This window comes from Amblyomma maculatum, chromosome 4 (assembly GCF_055883805.1).
Source record: "Amblyomma maculatum isolate TAMU_Amacu chromosome 4, ASM5588380v1, whole genome shotgun sequence".
Taxonomy (NCBI): Eukaryota; Metazoa; Arthropoda; class Arachnida; order Ixodida; family Ixodidae; genus Amblyomma; species Amblyomma maculatum.
The window spans coordinates 88,185,061-88,204,839 of NC_139347.1; the positions used below are offsets into that span (position 1 = coordinate 88,185,061).

At 48.3% G+C, this 19,779-nt stretch overlaps 1 protein-coding gene across 2 annotated transcripts; it reads left to right on the forward strand.

The window, feature by feature from the left end:
* Positions 1 to 62: 62 nt before the first annotated feature.
* Pomp (proteasome maturation protein) lies at positions 63 to 19,710 on the forward strand. 2 transcript variants are annotated; one of them, XM_084602127.1, is made up of 6 exons: positions 63 to 188; positions 637 to 731; positions 813 to 873; positions 1,835 to 1,936; positions 7,744 to 7,837; positions 19,574 to 19,710. In XM_084602127.1, exons 1-6 carry the CDS (start codon positions 183 to 185, stop codon positions 19,639 to 19,641), a joined length of 426 nt encoding a protein of 141 aa, XP_084458253.1. In that variant the 5' UTR covers positions 63 to 182; the 3' UTR covers positions 19,642 to 19,710. The 2 variants fall into 2 exon arrangements, with proteins under 2 accessions (XP_084458253.1, XP_084458254.1); XM_084602128.1 differs by lacking the exon at positions 63 to 188 and adding an exon at positions 243 to 509.
* Positions 19,711 to 19,779: the final 69 nt, after the last annotated feature.

Consider the following 19,779-nt stretch of genomic DNA (forward strand, 5'->3'; position numbering starts at 1 on the left):
AGTGATATCGCAACCAACGGGAAAACGCGAAAACGCATTTACGACCTAATCAGCGAAACCGAAACCGAAACCTTTCTAGGTGACGCTTCCAGCACTTCAAAGAAACATCATCATCATCAGCTCATTTTGCTTTTTTTTATTTTAGTGGTGGCCATCTTGTTTAAAAGCTGCTTGTTCACTGCATGCAGGTGAGTGAGACATTGTTGTTTTGGGCCGTTTAACTAGAAATTATGCGGCTTAGCTTGTGTTCGTGCATCGCATATGTAATCTGATGCGAAAAATCTCCGGCGTTTATCAAGTGCGCGTAGTTAAACCGAAGCTGAGCCGTTTGATCTTGCGATTCTCGTCGCTGCTTTTCACATATTCATTGCGAGTGCTTGGACGTGTTGTTTGTCAGTAGAGACACATGTGTGTTAGGGAGCACACAATCGTAATATAAAGTAGCCGCTGTCGGCATTTTTGAGTGAATAAGTATCGCTGACTCCGAAATAACTCGGAACGATATTTAGGTGCGTCGTTCAATGGGAAGGATAGCAGTGTCATTGCACGCGCCTTTTCGATTGACGGTTGTATTTGACTCGACGGTTTCGCTTTTCATTTCGCACATGGCATTCTTCAAACCTACGATGCCTCCAGATGGATCTTCCGTCGCTGCTACCGACAACGTCTGAAAAGAAGCCGGCCTCCATGGAGCATGGCGCCTACGGTATCCACGAAGTCATGGTTCATGGGTGAGTAGCAAAAGGGATGGGAATGCCCGATGCAATAGAAACCTTGTTGGTTATTTACCATGCTTCATTTTACATTCGCAGCTTCCCGAACGTGAGGAACAGCCTTTCAGTTTCCCACCCGCTGGAGGAGTCGGAAAAAAAGGTAGGTTAGCGTTGTCGGTGATTGTGGTTTTGGTCCGCAGTGTTTTTTGCCGTTTCTTGAGCGACACCGGATAGGACTCGCTCTTTGTGTCAAGTTGCAATGCCTGTGTATTTGTCATACCTCTTACCACATCGTCACCCATCACGACGCTGTTGCTAAACTAAACTAAACATTTGTTCGTAGTGAGCTTGAATATGCATCCGCAATTTGGGGTCCCCATCTGTACTACCTAATTAACTTGCTTGAATCCATTCAGAACCGTGCAGCCCGCTTCATTTCGTCAACCTACGATTTTCATGCCAGCACAAGCTCAATCAAATCATCACTTGGCCTCACTTCTTTAATTCTCAGACGCAAAGTTGCACGCCTGTGTTTATTTCATAAGTTATATTTCAATTTCCCCTATCTTCGTGGTTCCCTCTTAACTCCTCCCATTCATACATCACGCCGCCTGTTTAATTCCTATAGCGTCCAAAGACTTCATGGTTCCTTTAACGCTTTTAATAAATATTTATTCCCAACCGCAATTGAAGAATGGAACCTGCTGCCCAAACCAGTCACTAATGAGACTGATGCGACTAGGTTTAGAGCAATGTTCTTAAATTACCTTCTGGACTGACATGTTTTTGCTTCAATTCATGTTCATGTAATTTTTTTTTTTTTCTTATACTGACCTTTCTGTTACCCACTGTGTTCTCACCCTGCTGCCCCGACCTCTCGCCAAGGAATGTGATGCCCTTGGTACTGAGGCGATGTTTATAGCCCTTGTTTATGACTAGCGCGTTCTTTGCTTCTTTTTATGTTTTGTGTTATCTTGTATTTATATTGACCTTAGCTCTGTACCTGATGATGATGGTGCAGAGTAGGCGAGATACTCAATTTTCGGTCGACCTGTCTGCCTTTCCATTGAATAAACATATCTGCCTATCTCTGTGACCACACCAATCGTTTTTCATTACAGTACGACGAAAATGCCACAAATCTGCAGCTGGCGACGTCTCGATCAATTCAAGGACTTCATGCTCCCCTGAAACTTATGGTTGAAAAGAAGGCTGCCCTACAGGTAACATTTGGTTTTATGTGCTGCTGGGCTGCAGCACTGCAATGCGCCTGTTGACAGTTGTGCCAAAAGCATGATTTTTTGATACTGCATGCACATTTGCATGTAGGCAGCATGGGGCTGGCAGTTGATGGGACATTTTCTCATTACTACTTTGCTAAATTTGGCTTCAGCATTAAGTTAACTCTCAACGTTCGAGAATGTTCGATTCTGTTATTCACATGTTGTTTGCCTGGGTATGTGCAGCTGTAAATAGTGAGGAAGCAAATAAGTCTGCAACCATGTAAACACTGCAACCATGGCATCATGATGAGTATTAAGTGTGGAAAAAATTAATATAGTTAAAGGATGGCAGGACCATGCTTTTCATCAGTATTGAATACAGTGGAACTTGATTTGTTCCTAAAGTGGAAGAAAGTTGTGTTCACAGTACTGGTGAAGACTGTACTTATTTTATATTTGTTTGAAAATGCAGGATCAGATACCACTCTTCACATGAAGCACTTTATTGAATCCATTTCATATTGAGAGTAACAAAAAAAATGTGCTTCTTGAATGGAATCGAGAAAGGTTAGGCAGTGTCTTTTTTTGCGTTCAGCCAGCAAAGTTCCCCGAGCGTAATTCTCTTGGCACTTGGCTCTGATTGGCTAAAAAGGTTGTGTGATGTTCCCTTATAAGAATAGCAGTGACTGATGGATTTTTCATACTGTCACGGTTGTTCTCGATATAATAAGCGGTCCTACTGGTTCGTGCTGCATGCGCCACAGTGTTAGCAAGAAAATGGTTGTTTCCACGGCAAGTAAAGGACACGTATCTGGGCGATGTTTTTGAAGTAGTTGCCATGCGAGTCAAATATAGAGAGAAATTGCAGCGTAGAATTTGAAACTTTTGAAAATAAACTCAGTTCAGTGAGAGCTTACTCTCAGCAATTCATATTACTTAAGTGTAAGAAGACTGAGGTGGGAGAAAAAGTCTGTTTAGTGGGGTCAATATTTTGCAGCCCTGTAATGTAATCTGTATACTATTGTCCAGATATCTGAACTGAGCTTAGGTGAACCTTTCTGCTGTCTCAACAGAGCTTAGTTTATCCTTTTCGTCGTACATAGTGTACATTGTCATTCATTATTTCTGCTTTTGGCTGTGTCGATTCGCTTAGATAGAAAAAGTCTCGGTTGATCTTCAGGGTCCTTATTAGCCGAGCGGGGCCACAGAGGCTCGCGGTGCTCAAGCTTTATTATTTGCAAGTATTTCACCCAGATGTGCTCAAAATGAACAGGGACGGAAGAATGAAGCCAAGAAAAGGGGCAAGAATTATCTCGGTGTCGCCTGAGTATGCAAACTGAGGCAACTGCCGGGAAAATTGTGGCGAGGAAATTCCGTTGGCTGCCGGGAGAATAGACACTGCCAAAAAATTTGTTTTATGCAGTGATGGGCCCCGTGTTGCAAGAGAGCTGGCGTCGGCGTTGTTGTGATTGTAATAGAAAATATGATATACAATTTCGTATCAAAATCTTTATGCAGCCATTATTTATGCAGCGTTCAGGGTGCTGTCATTCCGTTTCACTTCTCATTCAGCATCCATCTGCTGATAAAGATGGAGGCTAGTTTATAATAGGGATTCGAACAGATAGCATATCTACCTCTTATTGTGTGCCGTTAATTGTAGCGTAAGTGTCCATTGAGAAGTGAGGCAAATACTGCGCCTTTTCCCCAAAAGCCAACTTAAGCAAAGAATGTTAAAAGAAACTGTGGAATGGAAAGGCGGTACTAAAGGCACTGTCATGTCCACTGCAAAGCTTATGCACACCTCTATGTTTGATTTTTAAGTTCCTAACTAGTAGAAGTTTAAGGTGCTAGATTTTACATTGCCAGAATGCCTATTAAGTATTCCTAGTTTTTAAACCGCATGAAACAAATTCTATTATGTAAGCTTCATTATTACAGGACTTTCAAGCCCTCTGTGCCTCAAGGTCCATGAATGGATGGTTATCAATCAGGCGTGTTACTTTAGCATAAAATGATCAATTGAAATTACATCCTGCACTTACCTATGACTCGTTTGACTGCAGCCATTGGCATTTTTGTATTCCAAATGTGGTTGGGAGGTGGCAGGGAGCTCCAATGAGCTCTTCCGCGGTGGCTTAATGGTTAGGGCGTTCGAATGCTGGCATTGAAGACATGGGCTCGATCCCAGTCACAGTTGCTGTGCGTCGCCTAAGCAAGGCACCCGTGTGCGTATGACGTCAGCGCACATTAAAGGCTAGCTCAGGGCATTTTTTTTTTCTTTTTTAGCTATCAATGTAATCAAGTCACATATTTCTTACGAAGTCCCTTAACTCCAGTACGAAACACTGTTTCTTAAAATACCCAGTCGGCGTTTTAAATTTGAGAGCAACAACCAGGAAACTGAAACTGAAACTGTGTTCCAATTAGACGATGTCACCAGGACAGACCTTCTTATGATTTCAATGGTACTGTCCCAAGGTGTATAGTATGCGCATTGTTGGAATAAATTGGTGGCTGTTAGGATGGCTTGCGTCACTGTTTGTCCGAACTGACCAAAAAGCAAGGTTGAAGTTTTATCCTTCAGTAAAAATAGGACAAATATTGATGGCGCCATGTCTCCAGTGAGATCACACACACGCAAGATTGCATGTAAAAATTTCTCCAATAGAGGACTCAAAATTGAAAAGTTTAAATTTAATTTGTGCTGCAACTAAACACCACGGCGCTGTGGGATTCGGTAGTACCCAGGTTCGAACCCGACTGCCGCCAGCTGCGTTTCGATGGAGGCAAAACGGATTTGTGTCCGTGTGCAGTGCAATGTCAGTGCATCCAGGTGGTTGAAACTTCCAGAGTCCTCCACTACAGTGCCTCTCATATCTTGAGTTGCTTTTGGACGTTAAACACTACAAACCGAACCATACCAGACAAAAGACCAGAAAACTGACGAACTTGCCATCAATACTTTGGTAAAATCTGAGTTGTGCTTAAAGAACCCGAAACGATAAAAAAATTTTGGAGCCCTCCTTTTCGGTTAAACCTTATAAACAAAGCCATGGTTTGTGATCTATTTTGCCTGTATCAGATGGGTACAGCATTGCTGGCAAAACAGATTTCTCTCACCAGACATGTAGCTTTTATGAGCAAAAAAAAAAAAAAAAAAAACACCACAAAGAATGAAATATACTATGCAAGTGTCACCATCATTGCCCGATTTCACAAGTAAAATGCCAGCGTCAGTACAGTTGAATCCCGCCACAACGAATACCGCCACAACGAAATTTCCGCGACAACGAATAATTTTTTATTCCCCGCGAGTATCCTATAAGAATTAATGGCCTAAATTTCTCTGCACAACGAACCATTTTTGCAGAGCGTTTCCGCTTCAACGAAATTTTCGCGTTCAAAATCGAAACCGAAACTAGTTTTATTGGCGAGAAGTCCAAGTCAAATGCAAAGCCACATTAAGCATGAAATCACGTAATTGCAGTTCCGCCATTTTGGCTTTGTGTCGTGGTCGCGTTGTTCACTCGCTGCCTTTCTCTTCGACAACGACGAGTTTTCATCCGCAGGACACGATGGCAACGCAAGTGAAAAAAACGCAAAACTTTCCCTTGAGCAAAAAGCTCAAATAATCGCCCAAGCAGAAAGCGGAAGGAAGAAAGCGGCAATTGCTGAAGACTTCGGAATTCCTGCAAGTTCGCTGTCAACGATTCTAGGCAATAAGGACAGCGTGAGAATGGCACTTGCTTCAGGCACATCCTCGAAGCACAAAAAGGTGACGCGGCCCCTCCATGAAGAGTTGGACAAAGCAGTGCATGCGTGGTTTGTGGAAGCACGAGCCAGCAACGTCCCCCTGTCCGGAAGCATCGTCCAGCAGAAAGCCTTGAACTATGCATGCCTACTTGGCATTGATGATTTTAAAGCCAGCATTGGCTGGCTAAACCGTTTCAAGGCCCGCCATAACATCGTTGGAAAAGTGTTGTGCGGCGAGTCAATGTCAGCAGACGTGGACGGAGCAGCTGCTTGGAAGGCGAGTAACATGGCCGGAATTTTAAGCAACTTCGCGCCTGCAGACATTTACAACGCCGACGAGACCGGGCTATTCTACGAGATGTTGCCGGCTAGGACGCTCGACTTCAAAGGGCAGCGCTGTCACGGCGGCAAACACAGCAAAAAACGCATCACAGTGCTGCTTTGCACAAACATGGATGGCTCGGACAAGCGTCCGCCGTTAGTCATAGGCAAAAGTGCCAAGCCGCGCTGTTTTAAGGGAACTCGTAGCCTACCTGTGCAGTACAAGGCGAACAACAAGTCATGGATGACCCGCGCTATTTTCACCGAGTGGATGATGGCATTCGACCGCGACATGAAGCGGCAGGGCCGTAAAGTTTGCTTGCTTTTGGACAATTGTTCAGCGCATCACTCCGACGAAGTCAAGCTCACTAACACGGAGCTGAGGTTTTTCCCTCCCAATTGCACGTCTGTCTTACAGCCTCTCGATCAGGGCGTGATTCTTAGCCTGAAGCGCGCTTACCGCGGGAGGTTAATTCAGCGGCTGCTTTTTAACACTGAAACCGGCCGAGACACGAAGGTGGACTTGTACGTGGCACTGCAGATTATGTCTGCTGCCTGGAGCACACTGGGGCGCTCAGTAATTGTGAACTGTTTCAGGCACGCCGGATTTGCCGAAGGTCGACCCGTACACTCTGCTGGCCTAACACCAGGCGTTACAGACGACGACGAAGAGGCGTCACCGGCTCCGGGGATCGCGGCCGCCTGGAAAACGCTGGGAGAAATAGGAACCGTGCCGCCTAATCTCGAGCTCGACGAATACATCGGCGCTGACGCTTGTGTTGTTGTTCACGAAGATGTGAGTGATGAGCAGATCATAAAAGCTGCCCGGAATGATAAGGACTCTTCCGATGAAGAAGACGACGACGTACAGGAAGCGCCGGCTGCGGCAACCGCCGTACAGGTGATGGACGCTTTTGATGTCATCAGGAATTTCGTTGCTGTCCGAGACGACGATGTTGCAATGGGTTTGCTGACCGAGTGCGAAAATCGCGTGACGGCGTTGCTCGCCGTGAAGCGTAAGCAAACCAAGCTTACAGATTTTTGGCATTAAACGCCTTTGCTGCTGCTTGGGCAATTCTTTCTGCGTTTCACGTCAAATTTTTGCGATAACGAAGTTCCGCGAGAACGAATTTTTTTTCGTGCACCGTGAATTTCGTTATAGCGGGATTCAACTGTAGCACACTTCTGGGTGCAGGTCTCAAGAACTTTGGCAGCCTGTTCTTTTGGCAGTGATGTCATAAATTTGAATCGAATTAGCAGGAAGATTTTTCAGTTCAGTTTTCTTGCCAATAAATGCATCTTTGCATCTGTTTTTATCGGGAACGATAATTGGGTGAAGTTGCCGTTGTCCCCAGGGTCTCTTCAATGCTTCAGTTCAGTGTGTTTTCATGCTAGCAGTTCACTCTGGCGTTGATTACATTTTGACACCATGATCAGACTAAACTTATCGATTGCAACTTATTCATACCCTGAGGGCTCTTTCGGGCATCACGGGGGTTGATGTTGATTTTACAAAATCGCTTATGATGTGCACATACGAGTCCTTCTTGAGTAAAAGAATGCAGGCTTGGAAAGCTTGTTAGTACCAATGGCTTATGAATGTTACTATGCATAGCTATATTTGGCGTTTTCAGTGCTTGCTTTTAGAGCTGTTTTTTAGACACAACTGAGTGATTGCTACTAAAGCTTGTGGTGACAACAGCTAATTGTTTCCTCGCTTACTTTGTTAGGTTGGCAGACTGCCATTCTTGCCGAGCTCCAATGCCATGCTGGAGGCATTGGATGGCCGAGACGAGACCATCACGTTTGAAGATCTCTACAACGGTATGCATAGCCTTGTGTTGTAAATAGTGAAGGTATTCACAGCCTACTTTAAGTCCAGGTGTTTCCTTTTTGGAAGATTTAAAGGGGGGAAGTTGGAATTGAAAAAAAATATTAATGAAGTCGGAAGTGTGAGCTTTTCCGGGAAGGTGTGTTCTTGAATGCTGATTTTGAATATGGCATTTAATTTCATGTAACACAAATCCTTGAGCGCTTATGGAATATTTTATGCAAGCTTTTTAAAAAGAGTTTGAAAAATTTCGCTGCGGGGAACTTTCTGAAATACATGCCAGTAGTTCGTCTCGACATTAAGGAATGCAATAAGGCTACAATAATCGTCGCGCCTATCATAAAATTTGAGTTGCAGGATTTTGATGTTGGCGCTTCAAAAAATGGAACGAAAGGTTGTGGGGCTTCTACGCTCTGATTACTCCCGTATTCATAAACGCGACTCGACTATACACTCCACCTCCACTCCATGGAGTGGAGAAAACAGCTGCTCCTCTACTCCATGGCTGATTCGGATCCTCGGAATTTCCTCAGACAAGGTCTTCTTCGAGAATACCTCCTCTACTGGAAGCAGTGCAAAAGCTGTACGAAGATGAGATTAAGGCCAAAATTTGGCCCGAAAATTGCGTGCTGCAGTGTGTACCATGCTCATTCTTTCATATCGACTCTTAAACAACCTTCACCAGCAACCTCAACGTTTACAGAGTAGTAAAATTTGCTTTGTGGGCTGCATGAAAAAGGTGGCTGAGAAAAAAGGCCAAAAACCCTTTTGCCTCTGGTGACGCAGATTTTACGTGGAACATGATGTGGGCTTTGAGAAATGGTGTGAATTCTTGGGCTTATTTAGGTTCTGAAATCTCTCTTGCCTTCGGAGGGCTCGGGGGCGAGCGGTGAAAACATACATGCTGCTTCGTGGTGCGTTGCAGCGCATGCACACTGAATTCGATTCTCCAGAAGCAGACGCCGCCTGCTGTTTCCAAACAAGTTGAGAGCCGTAATTGAAAACATGCTTGAGAAGCCATGCTCTTTGCTGACCATGAATATCCATCCATAGGATGAGCAAACCAATGCGCTCTCTCGACAGCGGCGTGTATTTTAGGACGTGCACGTACCCTCAGGTGACGGGCGAGTCGTTGATACGTGGGGTGTAGCACAGATGTCCGCACAGCTCCATCGCGCCTCCGGTGCCCACCCGCCTACTGCATGCAACACGTTCCCGCACAAGTTTGCCAGCATCTGCGGAAGCCGCCGCGCAGGGCAAGCCATGGAAGTACACCGTTACCGCCGCTTGAGTCCGGCCATGGGCGAGCTCAAATGCACGCGTCAACTCTGCACTCGGTAGGCTTCGAAATGTTGTTCAGTTGTCCGGTGATGACTTGAAATGTGCCCGCGCTGCAGGAGCGTAATGCGATGATCAACTGCAACACTGGTGTCGGGGGCTGATCACGGTTATCCGTACTCAGCGTGAGCGACAGGAATGGCAGGAGGCTAGCCACTGCCACACACAACGTGCCTGAAGTTCCGGGTCACTATCACTCACAGCCAATGCTTTAGAGAAAAGTTCGGTGCATCGTTGTATCCACTTTCGTGAAAAGCTTGGTATACTGTTACAGTTGAGTCCACTTATAACAATATTCAAGTGCCACAAAAATTCCATTGTTGTAACCGATAATTGTTATAAACTGGTTCTACGAAAAAAGCATAAAAACTGCAAAGAGGGGTCACGGACGGCAAGTGACATGCGAGCTCCGCCGAGGCGTCATTTTGGTGGCCTGGAGAAGGCCTTGTAAAAGATACGAGAAGATTGCCTCGGCCGCCTCTCAGCTTGAGAAATCCTGAAGAAACGCTGGGGTGAAATCACCACAAGCATCTCGCCACACACTTCTCATGGCTTGCATAAGAAAACCCCATGTCCGTCAGAGCCATGCTTGCCTCGCGCGAAACTTGCTGACATCCTTCTCCATGGCATTTAGGTACTTCATGTAGTGCAGCGGAAGGTCCCTCGCAAAAACGAAGCCCCGGGGGGATTGAATCAACTGCAAGGCCTCCTGTGAGGACAACATTGAGGCAGCCTGCCCTGCTGCGTCATTGCTGCCGTCGTCACTGTCCGATTAAAGCACATTCGCGATGCCTGCCTCATCAGTGAGAGGTTTTGGTGTTACTAAAGCGTCATCCGCATGCGGAAACTTTTCGAGTCGTGAAGCATCCTCATAGACTGCGGACCAAAGTTTTGGCATCACTTCGTCGGTGGGAAACTTCGCAGGTTTCGTCACTCCTGCCTCGAAGAAAGCACTCTTTCCTAAAGCTGTTCCACGCCGTAGAAGCGCCAACTTCGGACCACGCACCAAATATAAACTGCACGGCCATCAGTAGATTGCTTTTCAAGTCTGCTTGCTCCCTGCTTCTTGTCTGCGCGGCCATGTCAGGGCGCGGCGACGATACATAACCTTAAAATTGGCGATCACGCCTGCGTCCATGGGCTGAAAGCCTGTCGTCGTGTTCGGAGGCAGGAAAAAAACTTCCACGTTTCAGAGCTTGGGCATGGAGTGGTGCGCACTACAATTATCCAGGATGAGCGCCACCTTCCCCTCGATCGCTCGATGAGCTGATCAAACTACAACAGCGACTCGTGAAAAAGTTCTCGCGTCATCCATGCCTTGCGGTTGTTACGGTAGCGCACTGGTATCCTGGCAGCACTGCGGAAGCAGTGGGGATTTTCTTACTTCCCAATGACAAATGCGGGGCACTTGTCGCTCCCGTCCATGTTGGCTCACAAAAACATATTGTCACGTCTCGGTAGAAGACCAATGAGAACCTAGCGATAGATGGTTTGAATGGTCGACCAGAACAAGTCTTGTGTTCAAGCTTCTTTCACTTCCAGGCTCGCGCTTGTCGTCATCTTTTGCGTCGTCTTCTATGCGGCATTTGCCCTCCTCCTTAGGAAGCATCGTCCCGATGAGAACAAAAGGAAGTAGGAGGTTAAGGTCAGACTGAGTGGTATGGCTTCATACGCACGACGTGGACGACGTCAGCTTGGTGCTGGCGTCGCTTTGATGTCGACACCCCGTCTGGCATCACCTCATAAGTGACGTCGGTTAAACGTCGCTGAACAACATAGGGTCCAAAGTATCGTCGCAATAGTTTTTCGGAGAGTCCACGGCGGCGAATAGGTGTCCAGACCCACACTTTGTCGCCAGGTTCGTACATTACATGCCGGTGTCTCTGATTGTAGCGTTGTGCATCGTGCTCCTGCTGATTTTGAATCCGCACACGAGCTAGTTGGCGAGCTTCCTCTGCACGCTGAGCGAATTCCTCGGCGTCCTGGTCGAGATCATCGGTGTCGGCATTCGGGAGCAACATTGCATCCAGCATAGTTGTTACTGGTCGCCCGTGAAGGAGGTTGAATGGTGTCATGCGAGTGGTGTCTTGGCGGGCCGTATTGTAGGCGAACGTAACGTAGGGAAGTATTTCGTCCCAATTCTTGTGGTTTACGTCGACGTACATGCAAAGCATGTCTGCGAGGGTCTTATTGAGGCGTTCCGTCAACCCATTGGTTTGAGGGTGATAGGCAGTAGTTTTACGGTGACTGGTACCACTGAGGCGAAGAACGATTTCCAAAAGTTCGGCCGTAAATGTAGTTCCTCGGTCAGTTATAATAAGTGCCGGAGCGCCATGCCTCAGGACAATGTTCTCAACGAAGAACCTAGCTGCTTCGGCGGCGGTACCCCTTGGCAGAGCCTTGGTCTCCGCGTAGCGGGTCAGATAATCAGTGGCGACAATTATCCATTTATTCCCGGCTGTAGACGTCGGAAATGGTCCCAGGAGGTCCATGCCAATTTGCTTAAAAGGTGTCGCTGGCACTTGAAGAGGGTGGAGTAGGCCAGCTGGTTTTACAGGGGGTGATTTACGGCGCTGGCAGTCAATGCACGTACGTACATAGCCTTTCACTGTCGCCGGCAGTTTTGGCCAGTAGTATCCGTGCTGTACTCTAGCCAACGTGCGGGTGTAGCCTAGGTGACCGGCGGTTGGCTCGTCGTGGCACGCTTGCAAAACTTCAGTGCGGAGAACCGATGGGACGACGAGCAGAAGACTGTTTCCCCCAGGACGGAAGTTCTTCTTGTAAAGGACGTTGTTGCGAATAAAAAATGAAGAGATTACTCGGGCGAAAATCTTCGGCACAACCGTAGTTCGCTTCTCCAAGAAATCAATAAGAGGGAGCAATTCCTGATCCTCTCGCTGCTGTTGGGAAAGCGTTGCGTCATCTATGACACCTAAAAACGCAGTGTCTTCATCGGTCATAGTGGAAGGTTCGACCGGCGCTCGCGAAAGGCAATCTGCATCTGTGTGCTTCTTTCCAGATTTGTAAATAACTGCCATGTCAAATTCTTGCAATCGAAGGCTCCAACGCGCGAGTCTCCCTGAAGGGTCCTTTAAGTTCGTCAGCCAACAGAGAGAGTGATGGTCGCTGACGACTTGAAAGGGGCGAGCGTACAAATAAGGGCGGAATTTCATAACCGCCCATACCACTGCAAGACATTCTTTTTCGGTTGCCGAGTAGTTCGCTTCTGCTTTAGATAGGGTCCTGCTGGCGTAAGCAATTACCTTTTCCACACCATCCTGGCGCTGCACTAACACAGCACCTAAGCCCACGTTGCTGGCATCCGTATGAAGCAGTGTAGGGGCGTCGTCATCAAAGTGCGCCAGGACAGGTGGTGTCTGTAGACGCCTCCTCAGCTCATTGAAAGCTTGTTGCTGTTCTTCACCCCAGCGAAAGACAGCGTTGTCACGAGTCAGTGAAGTTAATGGCCAGGCTATTCGTGAGAAGCCAGCAATAAACCGACGGTAATAGGCGCAAAGACCCAAGAAGCGCCGCAATGTCTTTTTGTCCGTAGGTGTTGGGAACTTGGCGACTGCGGAGAGCTTTTCAGGATCCGGCCGAACACCTTCTTGGCTGACGACGTGGCCTAAGAACTGCAGCTCCTCGTAACCGAAGTGGCACTTCTCGGGTTTTAATGTGAGGCCCGCAGATTGTATGGCCTGAAACACAGCTAGCAAACGGAGTAGATGCTCTTCAAATGTAGCCGAAAACACTATCACGTCGTCAAGATACACCAAGCATGTTTGCCACTTAAGTCCCGAAAGCACAGTGTCCATCAGTCTCTGAAATGTTGCTGGCGCCGAGCATAAACCGAACGGGAGGACTTTAAACTCATACAATCCGTCGGGAGTGATGAATGCTGTCTTCTCCCGATCCCTCTCATCCACTTCGATTTGCCAATATCCACTTTTCAAGTCCATCGACGAGAAGTAACGTGCATTTCGTAGGCGATCCAAGGAGTCGTCGATGCGAGGGAGAGGGTACACGTCTTTTTTGGTCACTTGGTTGAGCTTGCGATAGTCTATGCAAAATCGTAAGCTGCCGTCTTTCTTTTTAACAAGTACCACGGGGGAAGCCCAGGGACTCTGTGACGGCTGGATAACGTCGTCTCTAAGCATTTCGGCCACCTGGCGCTGAATGGCTTCACGTTCTTTCGGAGCCACACGGTAAGGATTTTGTCGAATCGGGCGAATCGAGTCATCCGTGATAATTCGATGTTTTGTCAAAGGCGTTTGGCCGATCCGCGATTCTGAAGCAAAACAGTCTCGAAATTGATCTATGAGATCCAAAAGGCGGTCCCGCTCTGAAGAAGACAGATTTGGGCTCACATCAACGATGGTTACGGGTGTCTTGCACACTGATCCTCTCTGTTGCAGTAAGCAACAGTGCTGCGCATTTGGGAGGCTGTCGAAAAAGGCCACAGTTGTGCCTTTCGGAATTTGCTGACGCTCGTCGCTGAAGTTTGTCAGCAGCAGTTCGGTATGCCCATTGATCAAGTTGACCAGCCCTCGAGCTATAGAAACACCTCGGCTGAGTACCAGGGTAACTGCCCGTTCGGCGACGCCATCGCCTGTATGCGCCACGTCGCATTTCACTTCAACAAGAGAACATGATCTCGGAGGTAATGTCACCGTCTCATTGGCGACGCGTAAGGGCAATAGTGGTACTTGCGCATAACCAAGGTCTTCATGGTTATTGGTGAAGGCAACGATGCTGTCACGGATGCTGATTACAGCCCCATGAAGACGCAGAAAGTCCATGCCCAAGATGAGGTCTTTGCAGCAGTCAGGGAGAATAACGAAGCTGCCAACAAACACCGCGTTTCCTATTCCTATCCGGGCAGTGCATTTCCCTGTCGGTGCCAGTAGCTGACCCCCAGCACTTCTTATTACTGGCCCAGTCCATTCAGTTTTTACTTTGCGCAGGGTGTCGGCCAGTTTCTGGCTAATAATTGAAAAATCTGCCCCGGTATCCACCAGAGCATGTACCGCCAGCCCATCAATGGAAACGGCGAGGTCAGCGCTAACAAAATTATCTGGGTTGATCGTCCCTTTCGGCATTTGCGGCGGAAGCGCGGCAAGGTCGGCGCTGTTAGCTTCGTCGTCATGGCTGATCATCTGGTACGGCATTTTCGGCGGTAGTGCGGAAATGTCAATGTTAGCGGCGGCGTCAGAAGCCCGGGTTGTCGGCAGTTGCGGCGGTGGTGAGGGTTTCGACACTTTTAGACTGGTTGCAACCTCCCCTCGCGAGGTTGCAGCTCTTAGTTTCCCCGGTGAGGGCTAGGAGACCGCCGTCCGCTAACGCCAGTAGGGTTGCGACGCGTCGGCGAATAACGCTGTGGCGATGGGGAGGAGCGGCGGCGGAAGCCCGGGGATTCGGTTTCCCTGCTGACCGGAGGGTCGTCGTCGATTTGGGCAGAATCAGTGTCGAAGCGGCGGCGAGCAGAAGCAAGCGGAAAGGACTGCCCCTCTTCGCGGTGGCGGCAGTACCGATACACATGGCCAGGTTGTCCGCAGTAGAAACAAAGTGGTCGGCTGTCATAACTGCGCCACCTGTCAGTTCGGCGCAGTTGAGAGCGCCTGGGAGGCGCCCACTGAGGCCCCTGGAGGAACCGAATCTCCTGACGGTTCGGTGAGCTCGGTGGGGCGTGGTCTGGAGGTGGGCGACGAAGGACCGCAGCATAGCTCTCGGGCTGCGGCTCGAGGTAAGCTGCAGGAATGTTGGCCGTGCAGCTGATCGGTTTTGGAGCGTGGTATGGTTCGGAAAGGGGTGCCGCGTTGTGGACTGGATGAGACTCGTTGCATGGTGTAGACGGTGATAGGGCGTATCGAATTTCATTCCTCACTGTTTCCATGAGGGCCCCTGACGACTGAGCCTTCGTAGTCGTAATTCGCTGCAGCTCCTCAAGGACAATGCCTCTAATGATGTCTCGAAGAGTGGTCGTATCTGTTGCAGTCAGCGCCGCCGCAGTCGTCGGGGCACAGTTGACCGGTCGGTTGTACTGGCGGCACCGGTCTTGGAGGGCTCGTTCGATAGCCGTAGCGTCCTTAACGAACTCACTCACGGTTTTAGGGGGGTTGCGGACCAAGCCGGCAAACACCTGTTCTTTGACGCCATGCATGAGATGCCGTAGCTTCTTTGGTTCACTCATATCAGGGTCGGCACGGCGAAAAAGGCGAGCCATGTCTTCCGCAAACATAGCCACGCTCTCATTTGGCTTCTGGATGCGCACTTCAAGCAGGCGCAGCGCATTGTCCCGTCGGTCAGTTCTCGCGAAAGTGTCGACCAGCTGGCAGCGGAAGTCATCCCATGTGGATAAGCTGGCCTCATGGTTTTCAAACCACGTTCTAGCATTATCCTGAAGGGCAAAATAAACATTACAAAGCTTCTGGTCTGCGCTCCACTGGTTGATCTTTGACACTCGCTCAAACTGGTCGAGCCAGTCTTCCACATCTTCAAACGCTTCCCCGCGAAAGCACTCTGGTACCTTGGTGTTCTGTAGAGTCACCGGTGTAGGATTGGTATGTGCCATGGCTTGAGAGGTCTTAGGAACTTGGGCGTTTGAGGAGTCGTTCGGCAGATGAGTGTACTCCGGCGCTAGGCCTAGAAGGCGGCGGCTAGCACGATGGACAGGCGTGTCGATGTTTGGGATCCGCTGTGGACTGCCGGAAGGAGTCCTATGCATACCCCAGCGCGCTCCACCAGTGTCACGTCTCGGTAGAAGACCAATGAGAACCTAGCGATAGATGGTTTGAATGGTCAACCAGAACAAGTCTTGTGTTCAAGCTTCTTTCACTTCCAGGCTCGCGCTTGTCGTCATCTTTTGCGTCGTCTTCTATGCGGCAATATTGAGGCGTAGCTTGCTGTTTTTGCCGCCCTTGCATGTATCTCTTTTCAGTGCATGCGTCTTGGAGGGCAATTATCTGGAAAAACAGCCCCGTTTCGTCGCCATTGTATACGTCGGCATCAACGTAGTTGAGAATGCGGGGCAGTGTTTCCTGTAGCCACTTCTCCTTCGCCTCCACGAAGCTCCCTCGGCAGTAACGACTTTGTAGACAATGCCGTCCCTCTCTTTGAAGTGCTGTATCCAGCTGCCACTTGGCTGGAAGTCCACATTGTTAATCAGCAGGGCAAGCTGCTTCACCTTTGTGGCCAGAATCTGCCCGGTTTTGGGCACGGGCACCAAGAAACCACTCATAGAGGGCCTCCTCCACATCCTTATAGGCACCTTGTTGAATGCTTTTGTGACCACTGTCAAGCGAGCACTTTGTCGAACTTCTCAGTAGAGCGGATAATCGTCGACACCGTCGGTTGCGATAGGGCGTACTTAATCAAGTCACACACTTTCTTAACATCTTCGTAGTCTTTCACGATACTCCAAATGATAGCCGTGCGCTTTCTTTTCACCGGCAATGTCGTCCGATAATCAGCGGGCAGATCAGCCTTCTTCCGTTTGTGGCGATTCAAACAAGACGGAGAAACAACGTGGCCAGAAACGACTTCGTCACAATCAAGTAACACATCGACGCCATCAAATAACACAAACAACCAAATCTGTTGCCAGAACTGTGTACAATGAGGGGCAAGCAGCAGATCAGCGCTGTCGGCGCCTTGGCGAGGTCCATTCATGTTTCGGAGTGTGGCACGGCTTATAGCTATGGGCGCAGCTCAATTTTGTTCGGAGGGGTGGAAGGGTGGCTGAAGAGAGGCGCGCGAGACTGGCGATGTGGAGAAGGCCGGAAAACAGATTCTATTGTATGAGCGCGCAGAGGGGGGGGGGGGTTCAGCGGAATGATTTTTTTTTTTTCCAATAATTTTGCATTCTTTCGCACTTATGGCATGAGCACTCACTTCATTGTTATAACCGATAATGCAGGGTGGGGGCATTTAGTTAGGGGGTTATTTACCATAGACAACATAAAAGTGGACGGTGCAGCAGATTTTCATTGTTATAATTGATCTATTGTTAAAACCGGTATCATTATAAGTGGGTTCGACTGTAGAACGAAGTCCACAAAGCGAGCGACGATGCGACGTCCTCCATGCGACTTCCACCAAGACTCAAGTGCAGTGGTGGTAGAAGAGTGCCTAAGCTAGCGTCATCGCAGACTGAAGGTTTTTGAGAAAACACTAGATTTCTCCTCTGCTGGAGGACCTATCCGAGTGGAGGTTGCTTTCTGAAATGAAAGAACAGGCCTGAAGGGCTGTTTGGAGTAGTAGTTCGAGTGAAGGAGTATTTGGGAATATGGTGGTTAGCCTTTTTAACTAGGCACGCTCCTTTCCCCCAATAGAGGCTGCACAACTCCTCATGTGCAAAGTTTGTTGCGGCATCTGACGTGCGCTCGATGTGGCAGTTAGTGTTGATAAAGGCGGTAAAATCGAAAGATGTAGAGGGGATTCCAGCGAGAGCTCTGCTTGGGGCGGCTGCACGGTTGGCAAGCAGCATAGGCCAGCCATATGGATGGTGGAGCGGAGCCTTCCCAGGATGAAGACTCAAGCAGTGCCTTCTAAGATGGGTTGGATGTTTTTGTGTGAGTTGCTGCCATACGAGAGTTGCTGCCCTTGCACCGCTCGGATCCCATTGGCAGTGCGTTTTATCATGAGCCTTGTTGAAGCCCTCACCTCCATTCCGTTTTAATCTTGGTGTTGCATTGTCGAGAGTCTCGATCGCATGCTTTGCTGCACATCAGCGTCCAATGTTATTTTGCAAAGTGCTTTTGTTTATCCGGAATAAACCGGTAAAAGGCAGACTGAATGTGTCACTTGTCAGGAGAGACCATGGCTCGTGGATTAACCTCTAGAAGATTTTCACTTCTGCTTCTAGAATGCCAGCTTCAAAATCCTGTCTCAAGTTGTACGATAGGCAAGATGATTTTAGTCTTATTGATTTCCTTGATGTCAAGACAAACCACTGGCACACTGCTCAGAAACTTCTTTGCAGCAAAAGTTTTCAAGTGCGTTTCACAAAAAACATGCATGGTATTAATGGCATATTTGGAATCAGCACGCAGGAACAAATATTCCTGAAAATTTAATAGTTGTGACTACAATATAAAAGAAAGATTTTAGACACCCTTTTCCCAATTAAATGCACAGTTATTCAGCGGCAAATGCAAGCTGTCTTGTGTGCAGCATTGAGACTGATGGTCTAAAGACCCTGGAAAAGATAACTGTTGTATTTGTTTTTGTCTGTTTCAAGGTAATTGAGTGCACACAGCTAGTATGTACCAGTATTTGAGTTGTAATCTTCGTGAGAAATGACTGCAAATGTACAAGTACTGCCACCCGCAAAAGTTTGCGGGATCTCCAGCGCGTGGCTGAGCGGCGGGAAACTGCATTCCTGCGCCATCTGCCGTCAAAGAGCACGGCGTCGAGAATCACGGAAATGGCGCGCCAGGGGCGCTTTGCGCATGCCTGTCCTTTCTTCGCTATCAAGCATGTCTCGTCACTAGCTTCCCCGTGATGCGCTTTTGCCACTCGCGGCAGCCGCTGATGCGCCGCGTCATCATCGTCGCGTGTCTGCTTTGGCGGGTAAGATGAATGACGAAGCAAGCCGGTGTGTTTCGCTCGACGCGCAACGTTGTCACGGGGAAGCTAGTCACGAGACATGCTTGATAGCGGAGAAAGGACAGGCATGCGCAAAGCGCCCCTGGCGCGCCATTTCTGTGAGCCTCGACGCCGTGCTCTTTGATGGCAGATGGCGCAGGAATGCAGTTTCCCGCCGCTCAGCCACGCGCTGGAGATCCCGCAAAATTTTGCGGGTGACAGTACTTCTCTATGTAGTGCATATCTTTGCTAGTCCAAAATTTGTCTTCCCATTATTAAATATGTTGAAATGACATGTAATCCCACACATCCACATTGTCTCCAATTTGTAATGGCCAGTGATTCTCGGCATTCTAGAATTGGATTTGATGATGAACTTGCTGTGCTTGTGTTGACCTTTGTGCTTCCTTACGCTCTTTGAAAGATCTGTATGCACCAGCCACCAGATCTGATGGCAAAGGCATTAGCAAATAATGTTCTGTATAAAACAAAGCATGCACTTGAACCCCAGAAGCTCTTGCTCACAGGGTCCCAAACCAGTACGCAGTCATGTAAACTTAAGTGGTATGGGAATGCTCACACGACTCCCCTTTCATTTTCTGAGAGAGGAAAGAACGTAAATGCTTCATTCCGTACATACATGCAAGTTAGCCAAACATAAACAGGCAGCTACAGAACAGTGGCTTGATTATGAAACAAAAATGTTCACACAAATGTAGGGTACTGCAAAGTAAGTGTGTGCCCACATACTAGCTGAAGCCTCTTGACGAAATTTAGTCACCACCATTGATAACCCTTTCTTTCAGACTACACCGAATCCGAGATGCTGCGGCCGCCTCTGATGGTGATGCAAAAGCACTTGAACCTGCTGTGAAGATTGGGGTCTTTTGTTGCTTGTGTGACCTTTTGAGATTAAATTGCTCTTGAGCGTGCAAAAATTCTGCATGCCTTTGTCTTCAGTCGTTTTGACCATCTGAAGCAGGGAAAGTGGGATTAGACCCACTTTCCATGT